This window comes from Chlamydotis macqueenii, chromosome 20, assembly GCF_036417535.1.
Source record: "Chlamydotis macqueenii isolate bChlMac1 chromosome 20, bChlMac1.mat, whole genome shotgun sequence".
NCBI lineage: Eukaryota > Metazoa > Chordata > Aves > Otidiformes > Otididae > Chlamydotis > Chlamydotis macqueenii.
In genome coordinates this window covers 12,165,659-12,181,677 of record NC_141575.1, presented here as the reverse complement: position 1 = coordinate 12,181,677, position 16,019 = coordinate 12,165,659, and the positions used below count along the sequence as shown (strand labels likewise).

General features: G+C 44.5%; 1 protein-coding gene across 1 annotated transcript in view; it reads right to left on the bottom strand.

The window, feature by feature from the left end:
- The window catches only part of RABL6 (RAB, member RAS oncogene family like 6), a 61,745-nt gene that overhangs the window by 42,425 nt on the left and 3,301 nt on the right, over positions 1–16,019 (bottom strand). Inside the window, exons 2-3 of the mRNA XM_086763810.1 lie at positions 11,518–11,652; positions 3,837–3,884 (exon numbers count right to left, since the gene is read on the bottom strand). Coding sequence (XP_086619936.1) covers positions 3,837–3,884; positions 11,518–11,652 — 183 coding nt within the window. The remainder of the gene's footprint in view (positions 1–3,836; positions 3,885–11,517; positions 11,653–16,019) is intronic.

Here is a 16,019-nt window from a genome sequence, read left to right as displayed (position 1 = left end):
AATGAAAAGATGCCACTCAGTCTGCAAAGGCAAGTGCACAAAGATGACTGTGGTGTTACACGAATGAGATCTTGCCTTTAAGGTTGCACTGATGTGTAATCTAGGAGCCTCAATTAGAAAGCAAAGGTCTTCATGTTGTGATTGCTCAGCTTCTCTGCCTAAAATGATGACTGCTCCTTATTCACAGGCATAATAGCAACACTGAAACCAGACAACCTTGCAGCAGTGCCCCAAAGTCTACAGAACAGCTCTTACCGGACAACAGAAGACTGGGTTCATGGCCAGCACCTGAGAGCCTCTGCACCTCTGCGTACCATCAGTTTTGTTGCAGGGTAGCAAGAGTTCAGGACAGCTTGCCAACAAATGCTGTCCACAGTGCAAGGGAGATGCTTCTGTTTACTATTCAAAAATACATGTCTCAAATATTTGCATATCCAGTGTTATCTAACTTACGACATCTGAAAATAACAGAAATATTAATTCTGATCTTTCCTCCTTCTTGCAGCATACCTCTGGGAGGGAGACAGGTGAAGGGGCAGGGAGAGGAAAGGAATCTCCAATATAGAGGAAAGAGTTTATACCATTTTGAGGGCCACAGAAAAAAATATTATTTGATCCCTTCAGTGAGTGTATAGGAAACAATGCAGGAACCAAGCTAGGAGAAGTTACAAGACAGGAGATCAGAACTGTTCTTGAATCACCTGCATTCAAGCAGCTTCTTTGCATTCAGGATCTGTTACAGCTTTATGACCTGCAGCAATTACACAACTTGCTGCAAAGCCAGAAAGATGAGTCAGGACTGTGACTTTTGCTGATAGATATCTTTCCTATGTTCTGTTAGTTCCAAGGGCAGCAAAGGAGATGTCATTTACTACACACATCACACAAAATTCAATATAATCCATAGCTGGGGACAAGCTCTATTTTTAAGATTTTAACAAATGGCATCATTACACAAATGAGCCCTGCTCTCCGAGCAGGCCCAAGGAGAACCCAGCAGGCTCCAGTGAAGTCCATACTCCAGTGAGTCTGCATATTAGAAAAAAGAAAACCCAAAGAGTCAAGAAAAAGGTAAGAGTAGTAGTACAGTATAGCGGTTGCCATTCCCCCCCGCTTCACCGCACTAACACCACAAGTTTTAAGCTTTAACAGGAAAACTTCTCCTCACGCTTCCAAGTTAACATCTGTATGCTAACCAAAGGACACCGAGGCACCAGGCAGGGAGGGCCAACAGAGCTGTTTCCTGCACTCGCGTCACAGTCTGGAGGGAAAAACAACAGTGCACTGCTGAACTAACAAGGACACAGGGAAAGACTGCTGGTAAGCGCAAGGAGTAAAATCACATTTAACTTCAGCGCAGAAATGTACATGAAGTTTTTCAGGGTGGAACTTATTAAGTTTCTCCAATCCTCCTGTGCATGTTCACACCAAGACATGAAGAATGGTAGCACTGCGTAGCAGGGAAGAGGCTGAAGCTGCTTCACAAGACTAAAGTTGAAAACTGCAGTTTATGGATACATCTTTCAGACAGTCCAGCTACATTCGCACATCAGATTTTCAAGACATTTTCAAACATCTTAATTTAAACAGAGGCATCTTAATTTTCTGTAACAAGGAACAATTATTCCAAAACGAGAAAACACCAGCAAAAGAAATTTAGCCTGGAAAATGATGTGTGTTGAAACGCACGTTCAGAACGTGCATTTTTTGGCAGTTTCAAATCCAGCCTGGTAAATGTTGCATTCTGCACAACTCTAAAGATGCACATTAGCAAGGATCTGGTAGGCAAGGAAAAACAGGAGGATCAGGTCTGGGCAGCACTATGCTGCAGCAGCACTGGACACCGCACTACAAAAAGTCTACAGTCTACAATAGTGTCATTCTCACCAAAAGCATCACGAAGGAGGATTTTTTGTCCTAAGCATACAGAGGGAAGAACAAAAATGTCATGAGACAACATTAAGATGAAAGCTAGACATGAGCAAGCCCTTAATGGTTAATTTGCACATTTTCCTAAAGCTGTACTTAGCAAGCATCCACAATGCTGTAGCAATAGGAAAACATTTGATGTTGTTACATCACAATGATCTCAATTCTTACACTGCATTAAGTACATCTGATTACATAAAAACATATGTATGTGGTCTGTAAGTAGGGATCTTAACAAAATGAGTTTTATTTCAAAAGAATATAAAGCGGAGAGAGAGAGTCCCTTGAGATTTCTAACACATGCTCCTCTGTCAGAAATGAAAGCAGTATCAAGAAGAGTTGTTATCAACATCTGCACATATCAAATCTGATCCGTTTTGACAGAAAAATGACAAGTCTCTAGTTGAGAAGACAACTCTCCTCAGAGAAGCTATTCACAGCAATAAATGCTGAAACCACACGATTCCCAAATTAACTGGCTATCTATTCATACCAAAGTTGCAAGGCAGCAAGAAAACAGATGTTTTCCTCAGATTCCAGCCCTACACATGTTATTCCAAGATTCGAAAGCCAAACTGTAATCAGACTGACTTCAGCTGTAACTCTGATCTACGAAAGGTTTTGTCTACACTGTGAAAACTGAGGTTTAAAATAATTAAAAAAAAACCACAGAGTGCCCAGGATCTTCATTTAAAGTTACTGGCTCAAGTTTAACCTAAAGGCTCCATTATGCACTAGAGCTGCTATCTTTAATTATCTTCTCTTTTTCACTACTTTAAACACAATTTAGCTAACATGAAAAATTAAATTTCTCCCTTTCCCACTCCCTATTGTACTTATCCTCTTACTTTTCGATGTTAACAGTTGTGTAAGTTGCACAGGCGGCGTACCTCAGACGCAGCGCTGCACGGATTCTGGCTAAGGCTGCAGGAAAGGCAGCAGCAGCCAAGCCATTAAAATTTAAGTTTCAATGACTGTGGTCAACAGAGCTGACCAACAGAAACATATAAAACAAGGAGCACACCCACAGAGCAAGAGATGCTCACTTCTAGAGCTGCTTTCCTAACCATACTGGCACTTCAAACCAGGAGCCTGGCTGGCTCAAAACGCCTCTTAAAACCCAAACATTTGCCCTTGGGGTTACAGAAATGGCTGTCAAGATTTACATCTGAGCCCCGACCCCTTCCAGTAACAGACTGCATTGCATCCATATTTGCACTGCATCCAGATTGTGTCTTCACATACATTTTGGGGTTTTAAAAACATTTTTTATAAAATAGAACTTTATACTGTGACAAAGATTGAAAACTAATGAAAAATGTATTTATACATCATAGTATTTTCCTTGGCCAAGCATTTAGAAAAGATTTTGGATTAAATGTATTGCATTTTCTGTTCGAAGTGAATTTAAGTAATTGGCTTCTCTTTTATCCTTCCCGCCTGCATACATTATTCACTACAGATAACATTTTATCAATTTAACAATAACACTGCTCTACAAAAACAGCTCGGCAAGAACTTTCATAAAGAGAACAAAGAACTCAGTAGCTGTCTAACCATATATAAGACTGCAAAGGGGAGAAGATGAAGTCTATTATAAATTTCAGAGAATCTGAATACACTAAGCAGCAGGCTATTTCATCCGTCACAAAGCACATGAAAGAACTGCTTCTGAATACTGGGTTTGATCTGCGGTTCAGATCGCAAGTAATGGGCTCTAGCTTAGGAGACTCCTCTCCCCTTTCCATATTTTTTTCAGGAAGTAGCATCCACACAGTTGAAAAAACTGAGTACAGATGTTTTTCTAAAGTAGAAGTAGGTAGGTATTTCTGAATTCTGCGCAACTTTTTAATTAATTTAGAGAAAGAAAAAAGAATCTCCATTAGAAAGGAAGTTATAAATCTTACCTTTGTCAACTACATCCCAGACTTCAACTTTAACAATGTCGTCAGTGGCTAAAAGCACAATAAGAACACAAAGTGTTAGAAGCAAGTTTCAGTAACATGACCAACAATCAACACCCACCACAGAGAGCCGAACACAAAACCACCCTTGTCAAAGTAGGACATGAATGTTAAAAGAAAAGTAATTCTGAGTGAGTTAAAAGAAAGCCCAAACATAACAAGAAGGCGACCTGCTGTTGAAGGCCCAACTTGTACACCAAAACTATGCTATCTAGAGAACTTCTTAAATACTCTTCGTCACAGAAGTGATAGCTAGATTTTCTTGATGTTGTAGGTCAGATTTGAAGCATGTTATAAATATTTTCATAGAATCATAGAATGGTTAGGGTTGGAAGGGACCTTCAAAGGTCATCTAGTCCAACCCCCCTGCAAGGAGCAGGGACATCTCCAACCAGATCAGGTTGCTCAGAGCCTCATCCAACCTGGCCTTGAACGTTTCCAGGGATGGGGCCGCCACCACCTCTCTGGGCAACCTGGGCCAGTGTTCTACAACTCGCATTGTAAAATTTTTTTTCCTAATATCCAATCTAAATCTACCTCCCTCTATTTTAAAACCATCACCCCTCGTCCTATCACACCACGCCCTACTGAACAGCCTGTCCCCATCTTTCTTGTAGGCCCCCTTGAGGCACTGGAAGACCGCTATCAGGTCTCCCTGGAGCCTCCTCTTCTCCAGGCTGAACAGCCCCAGCTCTCTCAACCTGGCCTCACAGCAGAGCTGCTCCAGCCCTCTCATCATCTGCGTGGCCTCCTCTGGACCTTCTCCAACTGGTCCATGTCCTTCTTGTGTTGGGGGCTCCAGAACTGGACACAGTACTCCAGGTGGGGTCTCACCAGGGCAGAGTAGAGGGGCAGAATCCCCTCCCTCAACCTGCTGGCCATGTTCCTCTTGATGCAGCCCAGGATGCTGTTGGCGCTCTGGGCTGCAAGCGCACATTGCCAGCTCATGTTGAGTTTCTCGTCCACCAGCACCCCCAAGTCCTTCTCCTCAGGGCTGCTCTCAATCCATTCCCCGCCCAGCCTGTGTTTGTGCCTGGGGTTGCCACAACCCAGGTGCAGGACCTTGCACTTGGCCTGGTTGAACTTCATGAAGTTGGCATGGGCCCACCTCTCCAGCCTGTCAAGGTCCCTCTGGATGGCATCCCTCCCCTCCAGCGTGTCGATGGCACCACACAGCTTGGTGTCGTTGGTGAACTTGCTGAGGGTGCACTCTATCCCACTGCCCATGTCGCCGACAAAGATGTTGAACAGGGCCAGGCCCAGCACGGACCCCTGAGGAACACCACTAGTCACTGGTCTCCACCTGGACATTGAGCCGTTGACCACCACTCTCTGAGTGCGGCCATCCAGCCAACTCCTTATCCACCGAGTGGTCCGTCCATCAAACCCATGCCTCTCTAGTTTAGAGAGAAGGATGTTGTGCGGGACAGTTTCAAAAGCTTTGCACAAGTCCAGGTAGATGATATCCGTTGCTTGTGTGTAGATTCTTCTCGTAACAAACAGAGGCTTTCATATTCTTTCAAAAAATGTATAGATTTCATTTGGAGAATAAAGTCTGGTCTATAAGCAAGGCATATAACCGAAAAACAAAGGAATATACACATTTAAGGAAGATCAATCTTACTAACAGCATCTCCATGTAAACATGACAAACAGCGCAGAAAATCCTGCAGCTACAGAAATCCATTCCCTCTGCAAATTCCAAGTTGCATGTTGTGAAAAATAAGATATTACTAGCAATTTTGCCTCTTAATGAGTAAATTATAAGCAGCAACATATATTTGAGTTGCTAAAATCTGAAGGAAGACAACCAAAATTCTAACTACAGAGACGCTACTGCTGACACTGACAGCTAGCAGCTTCACTTTCAGATGGCACGAGGGATGGGCAGCTTTGGTTAGATGTTTCTACTCAATCCAAATAAGCAGTCTGATCTTCATGAAGTTGTTCCGAGAAACAGTTGCTTTTAGGAAATGTTATAGGCTACAAAGCAAAAGCTTGTACATGGAGCAACTCTGAACATAAAGCAATGGAACAGGAGGATAATGTCTGAGAGTAGAAAATAATCTCATAGGATGGCACGAGAATTTAGCTAAGCATCATGGTCAAGCCAGAAAACATTTCCGCTACAGAATTCACTGTTGGCTTAACTCAAACGGTTCAAAACATCGTAAAGACAGATTACGAATAAAGGAAAACTTTGATCCTTTGCTTCTGGAGGAAGACCTTTTTCTACGTTTATGCATGAAGCAAAATCAGCCGCTGTTTTTCCTCATAGCAACCCCCACTTATCTGCCACTTTGCCAGCAGCGGCACAGGAGGAACAAGACTTGCCTGGGCTCAGCCCAGCCAGCGCATCACAGGCTCAGATAGAACTGAAAAGACAACAGGTGTACAGCAGCCTGCAGGCCTAAAAGCTCTGCTCAAACCATTACACTCCCCACATTAATTGTCCCTGAACATTTCTACAGGCCATCAAGTCAGGTACGGCTGAAGTCCAACCACTCCCCATTACTCATTCGCCTGGCACCCAGCTGTACAGTCAGCACCCACACGCAGGCAATGACACAGCAAGGTGCCCTCCCTGCGACGTGGGCTGCTTGAGTCCACAGTCCGTTTAGGGTCTGGCATGACCCTGCAGGTGCTGGGACACAGAGCAGCTACTGGAGGTCTGCCCCTAGATTCATACCCTGCAGCTGGGACTGGCAGTGTTGCTGCTGTCCCTGAAGGACAAGGGGACAGACACACCAGCAAATCTGGGCAACAGTCAAGACTTTCTGCAGAAGGACAGGAGATGTCAGTAAGTTCACGGATAACACCAAGCTGTGTGGTGCCATCGACAGGCTGGAAGGGAGGGATGCCATTCAGAGGGACCTTGACAGGCTGGAGAGGTGGGGCTGTGCCAACCTCATGAAGTTCAACCAGGCCAAGTGCAAGGTCCTGCACCTGGGTCGTGGCAATCCCAGGCACAAATTCAGGCTGGGCAGAGAATGGATGGAGAGCAGCCCTGAGGAGAAGGACTTGGGGGTGCTGGTGGACGAGAAACTCAACATGAGCTGGCAATGTGCGCTTGCAGCCCAGAAAGCCAACGGCATCCTGGGCTGCATCAAGAGGAACATGGCCAGCAGGTTGAGGGAGGGGATTCTGCCCCTCTACTCTGCCCTGGTGAGACCCCACCTGGAGTACTGTGTCCAGTTCTGGAGCCCCCAACACAAGAAGGACATGGACCAGTTGGAGAAGGTCCAGAGGAGGCCACGCAGATGATGAGAGGGCTGGAGCAGCTCTGCTGTGAGGCCAGGTTGAGAGAGCTGGGGCTGTTCAGCCTGGAGAAGAGGAGGCTCCGGGGAGACCTGAGAGCGGTCTTCCAGTGCCTCAAGGGGGCCTACAAGAAAGATGGGGACAGGCTGTTCAGTAGGGCGTGGTGTGATAGGACGAGGGGTGATGGTTTTAAAATAGAGGGAGGTAGATTTAGATTGGATATTAGGAAAAAAAATTTTACAATGCGAGTTGTAGAACACTGGAACAGGTTGCCCAGAGAGGCGGTGGATGCCCCATCCCTGGAAACATTCAAGGCCAGGTTGGACTGGGCTCTGAGCAACCTGATCTGGTTGGAGATGTCCCTGCTCCTTGCAGGGGGGTTGGACTGGGTGGGCTTTAGAGGTCCCTTCCAACACCAACTATTCTATGTTTTCCTTTCTCAGATGCAAACTTTGCAGGGGCACAAGTGGAGTCCAGAAGGCTGCTTGTTCTCTGCAGCAGTGCCACGTGAAGCAGTATGCAAACACCAAGAAGGGGCTCCTATGAAGAAGCTGGAACCCCATTCCAGAAAAGCCATTGGAGCGACATCCAGGAGGTGACCTGGTGCCTAGCACTGTGACTTTGCTTCCAAGCTCCAGACATCCCCACCTCCTCAGCCTAACACCAAATCCACCCTCAGTCAAGATTTGTTCTACTGCTGAGTGATTTCTGCAGTACTGACATCCTTCTGAGCAGCAGCACTCCCAGACAGCTGAGGAGTTGAACCATTTGCCCAGAAAGACATGTTCTACACCCTTTTATCTGAGGAGAAGCACAGCATTTCACAAAGAAATTCACTGCACGAGATCCAAGAAAACCCTTTTTCCACATGTTTTTTTTTCCTGGTAGCAACAGTAAGTTCTTCCTTTTCATCACCAGCTTCATTCCTGACTATCCCAAACACACAGGAGGATAACTACTTTAGTGCTGCTGTGTTGGCTTTGGTATGACTCATACATAGCAGCATTTCACCTTAAAGGCTTTGGAAGGCACATTGTAGCAAAAAGAGTGCCAATTCATCCTTTCAACTCTGTAACTTGGATTAGCATAAACCCTGGATCAAATCACGCAAAAGATGTTGCTACTTGGTTGAGTACTCGGTACTCAGTGGCACACTAAGACATTGCTTTCCCAGAAAACAGTGGAGAGGTGTTGGAAGACTCCAATTGCAAGAAAGCTAATTTAAAAATAAGAATCACTGCTGTAGGGGTGGGCTCATCATCAGGAATTCACAGGCCCTCAGACATATTTGCTGTCACGCAATTACAGGATTCACTTCATATGCTTTGGATCAGAAACCCTACAGAGCAGGGCAGCTCTGCCACGCCTCGCACCCATCCATACAGCATTCAAAGTATTTGAACAAAATTTTTATTTCAGGTTCCCTTCCTGAAATTGCCAAACAGAGAATAAAACTGGTGACTAGCATAATCTAAAAAAGCATTCATTAGGGTCAGGAATGGTAACTTACTTGGACACAGAAATTACAAATACCTCTTACATAGGCAATTGGCACAGAAAAGTAATTTTGTTCATTCTGAGTAGGACGAAATAACTCAAATTCTTCTACCTTTATTAATTCCTCCAATATAAAATTTCTGAAGATATGACAAGGTGGTACATTCCACATCTAAAATGTAAATCTTCTAAGACCAGGCAATGTAAGAATCCTTCAATATTTGACAGCAATTTAATTAACATCTGTAAATATTTGCTGCCAACTACCTCATAATGTTTATTCATGGTAACTTGAGACCGTGATCACAGGAAAAACAAATTTTAATTTCCCTCTACAGATTAACTTGGCCAACAGGGCGGTAACTAGATCTGAGCCAATTTCTCAGAGTGCCCACATCACCCATCTTGGATGGAAAGTTTTCACAGCAGAAAATACACCTTACTATGTTTTTTAAAAGCAGGTTGTTTCTAAAAACAAGTTTTAAGAAGGTCAGTAGAGAACTTCCTATACTGCTGGAAATTATTACTAAGAAAACAGTAGTGTTTTCCAGTGTAAAAGAAACACAAATGAAAGGCACAATTCCATGTATAGCCTTCCAGATATTTAGACTAGCTCAGCAACGCTTCACCTTGAGGGAAGTCCATCACCACGTGTAGCTGCCAACTCTAACCAGCAAACTCTACAGAAACACATCACATAAATGTTAGAACAAAGCACTGGAAATAACAAATACACCTGTGGTTACCAATATATAGCAAACGCCAGCCTCATATGTAGTTTGCTACCCCAGGACTGCATCCATGTTGAAGCAGCCAGTGCCTAAGCCTCAGCTCAGTAAAAGAACACACAGCCCCTAAAACATGCAGAAATACGTGAGATGACAGAATCTCTCTACACATGGAACAACCTGCAAATACCTCTTTGCACATACACAAAAACCTGTACACATGCATTTGGTACACCTGTGCATGTATACAAAACCCACGAGGTATGAATAACCCTCTTAGAAATAAAATGCCAGATTCCCAGGCTGTATTTACAAGCAGCACTTGTGTTAGCTATACTGATTAGAGAGGAAACCAAACCCTGAAGTTTTTACTACGATATTGCAGAAAAACACAATTAACATTCAGCATGCTATTTAGACTTGACTATCTAAGAAAGAGGTATTTCGTTTCTTACTCCGATCTAAGGCTGTTTAGGCTGAAGCATTCAAGTTTGATTTTGGAGATAGTTTCCAACATTCAAACAACTCGCAAGTTGTATGTTCACAGATCAATAATCGATGCGCTGATGTTTTGAGAGAGAGGAAAAAGAGTGTGGGGAAAGGATGCCAAGCTACAATACAACATGCGACAGGTTTCGCTGCAGACATGGAACACCACTGCATGAACACTGCAGATCTGTCAATGCCTTGGGCCACTTAATAGGCAGAACATCAGGAAGATGATACCCAAACCAAAGATACTTCATGAAGAAACATAGAAGCTAACAGGCACACCTTTGCATCACAGTCACATGGAGCCTTCCTGTGAAAGAATCTGACAACCTGTGACATCAGGCACAGCTCGACATTAGATCCCAAATGAGAGAAAACCGCTATTTGCACTGAGTAAGGACAACCTGCTTCCCACATCCAAGGCAAATCACAACCATCCACTCTTATAAATCTTTTCAGCCTTTGTCAAGAGAGAACTGACTCATGTGGAAGCCTGTCTTCAGAAGTGCACGAGAGTCTCCAGAACTCTGGTTACCAGCTCCCTGGGAACATACAACCGCAGTGCTCGCTCTCCTCGCGTTGATGCCTATGAAGCCAGCAGAGATTGATACAGCACTGTCCCAAGGCAGACTGCTGGCCAGCAAATCCCGTGGCTCCATGATCACTATCACGAGACTTGGGCATCATGGTATCACCCAGCAACACAAATTTGGTTGGGGAATTAGACAAAGCACACAATTTGGTGTTTACCAAAGCTGCATGGGGTTTTTTTCCCAGCTGTGAGGAGAGAGAGAGTACCCAATTCAACAAAAGGTCAGAGTAATGCAAATGGACAATGCCTGATAATGACAAACTCACTGCTAAGCTTTTCTTTTTTTAAGCAAAAACAGTCTCACAGAACAAGTTCATTCTGAATCAGTAGTTCAGCCCACAAGGTTGTGGCATGTTTGGTCAGGAACTTGAAAGCTGGACTTAAGGCACTGTTGAATCCATAGCCTTATACAATTTCAACACCTGCAGTGTCATCTCCAGGTGAGATCCAGGGCTTTCATAGCCACTTTATACTGTCAGAGCAGATGGGAGAAAAAAAAAAAAAATTAAAAAATTCACATCTCATCTCTCAGACTCAAAAAGCACTTAAAAAAAGCTACTGATAATTCTGTGCTTCAGTAAGTTAGCCTAGAGTTAGTACTACAGTAATTTTTAAAACATCTCCTTCACCAGTTACAGGATGTTCTTTATACTTTAATCAGTAAAAAACTAGGTTGCACCATGCTATTCACTTCCACACAACACAGTGACACCAAAAGCGTGATTACCCTCAGAGACAGATTTCCATAATAAACCTGTTTTCATTAACAAGTCTAGTGTATCACCAATATTTCAAATCTATTGGATCACCTATTAAAGACTTTCCTTGAATTGCAGCTTCCAAAGATGTATCCTTTAGCACTTCTAGTTTCTGAAAAAAGTTATTAAACACATGACTGAGAAACTGTGAATAATAAATTAAAATAACAAGAGTGATGAGAGCCCATTTTATCTCCCAAGCAGACACGGAAGAAAGAAACAAATGAGGCTGCAGTGGTATTTCTACCCCCAAGGCACTGTCCCATGACTGTCACTCCCTTCACCCTCTTCCATCTTACTTTTGTAATTCCAGTGGATGCTGGTGACTTGGATCTCCTGAGTTGGAATATATTCCTCAATAAATTTCTTTCCCTGCAGTCGGTGCCAGAGCGTGGTTTTCCCAGTGTTCCTGTCCCCTCGGATGACAATTTTCACTGGGGAAAAGAGCAAGCAGACAAATAAAGTTTATTAAAACCAAATTGAAGAATGCTGTGAAAAGCATGCTAACTTTTTTCAAGCATTATTCAGATGTAACTAACTCTCCCATATTACACAGGCATGATAGGGTTTGTTAAAAAACATGAGCCTCAGTCATTAAAATTAGCGTTTATTCAGCTACTCACACTAGCTCAGCAAAAAGAACCAACATCAAGATTGAATCTTCAGAATCTGCACAAGTTCAGCCAGCTAAGTCTCTGCTCTTTCCATCCTCCTGCCTCCTCGACCTCTACGTAACCCTTACTCCCACTCTGCCATACCCTATCCCTTTGCCAGCCTTTTACACCAGACTTCGCCTTCAATTACCTACTCTATCATTCCCATTTCTCCTCAAACACTTCTCATGCCTTGAGAAAATATGCACTTCCTAGACCCAATTGGCCCAAGTCACTGAAAGGGCAAGGACCTTTCAGTCCTCAGCTGAGGACTCAGCTGAGCTCAGCTGAGCCCACAAGGCAGGGTCCTGGGTTCAGAGATGCTGCTCCCTACATCCCATGGTGCTGCCACTCTAAAGCCCAGCACTGGTGCCACCGTCCTTCTGGGATGGTGCTGGAGAGCTGAGAGGCAGCTTCTGATGAAGATCACTGCAGAGTTCAGCTGTCATTGCTCTCAGCTGCCTCCAACTTGACTGCACTGGGGCAGCATCCCCTTTTCCAGGGGAAGCAGAACAAGACTGCGTATTGCTCTTCAGCTGCTCCAGCTCACAGCCCAACAGGCTCAGGTGAGGAGGAAACCCTTGACAGGGACAAGGCAGTTAACATTCACAGAGATCTGTCTTAAACTGCCCCCGATAAATTCACCAAACTGCCTCTGTTGATGGCCAAAGTTTGATTCACATTAAATCAAAATCAGTCTACTTATACGCATTAGAAACAAGCTCAAGGGAACCAGAACAAGCATGCCCCTTTGGGGACACAAACTCACTTAAATTACCGTGAAACAAAACCAGAAGAAACTGAATCTCTGTGGGTTTTCTGTGTGTCAGAGGGTCAGTCTCCACCACAGGAGCCAGGCTGTGCCGGTTTTAGGTGTGGGTGTACCGACGGCACTCGGCAAAGGCATTCTCGGAAACGGCAGTCTCGGGGAAAGGCACGACCCTCCACCCCACCGACGGCCTCACACCCGGCTGCTGCGGCCACCCAGCTGATCTCCCGCACCCGCCTGCGGTTGGGCACACGGGCTTGTGTCTGCAGCAAGTCATGGCCACAAGAGAAACTCACTCAGACCCTCACAGGGAAGTGTCCGAAGCATCATGAACCACACACAACCTGGCAAAATAACTTCTGTAGCAATTAATATCACGAACTTTCCAGAGCCTACCTTAATGTCAGCTTGTTCTTTCTGAAAGCTGTATGTGTTGTTTAACAAATTTTCTGTTACATTATGGGATTCTTTTTTTAAAATATCATCCTTGTTTCAAGTGGCGGCCACAAGGCTATTAGGAAATGTAAGCTGACTTGAACAGGATCTTTATGCTTGTGTTTTGAATAGGAGCTATTATCCCCTAGAAAATGGGCCACTCAGAGACATCTAACGGCAGATTCAGGTGATTAGCATCAGGTCGTGCATCATCATTTGGGCAAGGAAACTCAGACTGAAGGCTGCCTTCTGTTGTAACTCAGGAGTTACTGCAGGTATTTCAGAGAAACGTTTAAGGGGTAAATTTTAAGGTAAACCAGCCAATGTTTTGTCTAGTGAAATTTTGTGCTGCAGTTACACGTGCTTTTGTTGTTGTACAATGAGAGGTACTGCTGTTTATTCTTTTACAAAGTTACTTATTAAAATAGCAAAAGGATGATAAAAGCAAAAATTAACATAGTATTTTATAGACTGAGTTCACTTACAGGTCCCAGAGCATCTCTGCAGAAACAACAAACCATTTCCCGCATTTCCTGTCACCCTGTGTGTGATTCTATTTCCTACTTACAGATGGTGAAACAATCCATGGAGGATTCCTTTGATTTTTCTTAATTAACGCAGCAAATCATGGCCCAGGCAGAATGAGATTCCATTTGTCTGCTTTAAGACCCCAGCCCTTCTAAATGCTCTCACTGCCTACCTTAGAGGGCCAGTTTAAAATTCATATTCTCCCCCACAAAGTGCAGCATGAAATACCAAAACAGTGAGTTTTAAGGGACAAACAGAGCCTTCCTCAAACAGTTATGCTGCTCTCAGGGTGCACTTTCAGGATCGCTCCCAGACAACTAGACTGTGAGCCCTCCCCAGACAGGGCAATCTTACCTCCCCCGGGACTTTCCCAGTGCCAACAGTATTATTTATGCAGCTACACACTGAGTTGGATCAAGGAATTGAACTGGTTGAAAACTAACCCCAAAATTACTTCATTTCCAGTTTTCTTCTCTAGCTCCAGTGCCCAGCTGCATGAGCAGTAGCAGCAGCACATGGGAGGCATGGCTGGAGTGGCAAGATCACTCCCATCCCCGAGCAGCTCACATTTAGATCAACATAGGGTGCTTGTGACACCACATGCTCAGTTTGAACAGGTCCAACGGCCCTTCTCAGCTTCAGCACTCTCCATGTTAGGATCTCTTTCCTCCTACATAGTGCATGAGTTTTCACTGACTTTTTCTCCTGAAGAAAGAAAAAGTCTTTCAAAACAGACCAGGAAGAAGGCAGGCGATGCAAACCATTTTTAGTAAAACAAAAACTGTATTTGGGACTTTAGCTGGGGCAGGTCTACTCAATGACAGACATCTGCAGGACAGGAAGAGCTGAGTGAGCTTCAGGGCACAGCCAGGCAAGTACATCACAGGCCTGGGCTCTGTCTGAACATGGAAAGAGAACCTGTAATTACAGGTGAGGTTAGCGCTGTTACCTACGGGACATGAACAATTGCTGCCTTAGTTTGATTTTAAGTTAAATCAGTACTTACTGCAAACAGCCACAGGTTTGTAGCAAAGACAGAAGAATTCTGTGGGAAGAAGGGTAGGGATGGGGAATAGCTCAAGATGTGAGGAAAAAGCTAAACAAATCACTTGATTCATATTGTCGCTGCATTAAGAAAAATAAAGGGATGTCCATTCTCCAGATGGGGAAACAGAAGCAGAGTAGTGAAGATACAGGCCCAGAGGGCAGGTCTCAGTCCAATCCAGAACTGGAAATCAGGAATTCTCAGCTCTGCCCATAATCCTCCAGGACACTGCAGCTAAGGATCTGACTCTGCAGAAAAGATCCCCAAACTCTTCTGCTAATAATCCCCACACAGAGGGTCATAACCTTGCCCTCAGTAAGGTTTCTGGGACTGTGACTGCACGGCTGCAATTCAAATGCTGTAAGCTGGTTCTGCTGCCCGAAGCAGCACACCTGATCTGCAGACACCCCCCAGCACACTTCCCAGAGGGAACAGGCCAGACAGCAGTCAAAGCAGGCTTGCCACACGTTGAGCAAACACCTGCAACAGCCACAGAAGAGAACGAGAGAAGGCGGTAAGCAGCAGGAAGATGGGAAGCCTTTCTTTTGGGAGTAGCACTGAATTAAAATACTTAAAACTACAACCAGTGTCTGGGAACTACTACTCTAAAACAACACAAAAGAAGTAAGGACTATAACGATTACCAAAAGGATACACAGTATTAACTAAGTTTCGTCTTCTAAAGCACATTTTAGTCAGGAAAGCAGTAAGAGGAGGGACAGGGAGGAAATTCTCGGACTTTGGTGTTCCAGGGCCTGCAGCTCACCTGGAGAGCAGCCCACGCTCCAGGCATAGAGCAGTGGGGTTTGCAAGCCATGTGCACACTGGACACAGCATAAAGGATAAAGCTCAGAGCAGAAGGTGTGCTGTGTTCTGGGGAATGGGACGAGTGCATCTGAACCTATAGCACCTCCATGACTTCTGCTCCTGTCACTGATCAACAACAGGTAACTCCCAGGGAATCCTGCTGCCAGTGTAATCCAGCCAGAACCGTTCATTTCACCGTTTGGCCAACGTTGCCTTACATAAACTTTCACATTTGAGTGACCTGGTGCTGGTACTTCCTTCTGTAATTTGTGTCTCCTAATTTGTTTAAACAAGGATGGTGCAAAAGGAATGAGATCCACCTCGCTCACTTGCTCTGGCCTGTGCACAGCACAGATACCCAAACAGCGATGCAGCAGACCTGATCCAAGTTCAAGCTATCCCAAGCAGGACAAGAAAAAAACAAAACAAAACAAAACAGTAAGTTTTTATAAAGATTAGTTTCCCGTACTTGAAACTGTGATCTTTCATGAATATCCATAAGCCATTACAAACGTGGTACAGACCCACAACATTTTCATCTCTGTACCTTCCATAGCGCTCAGG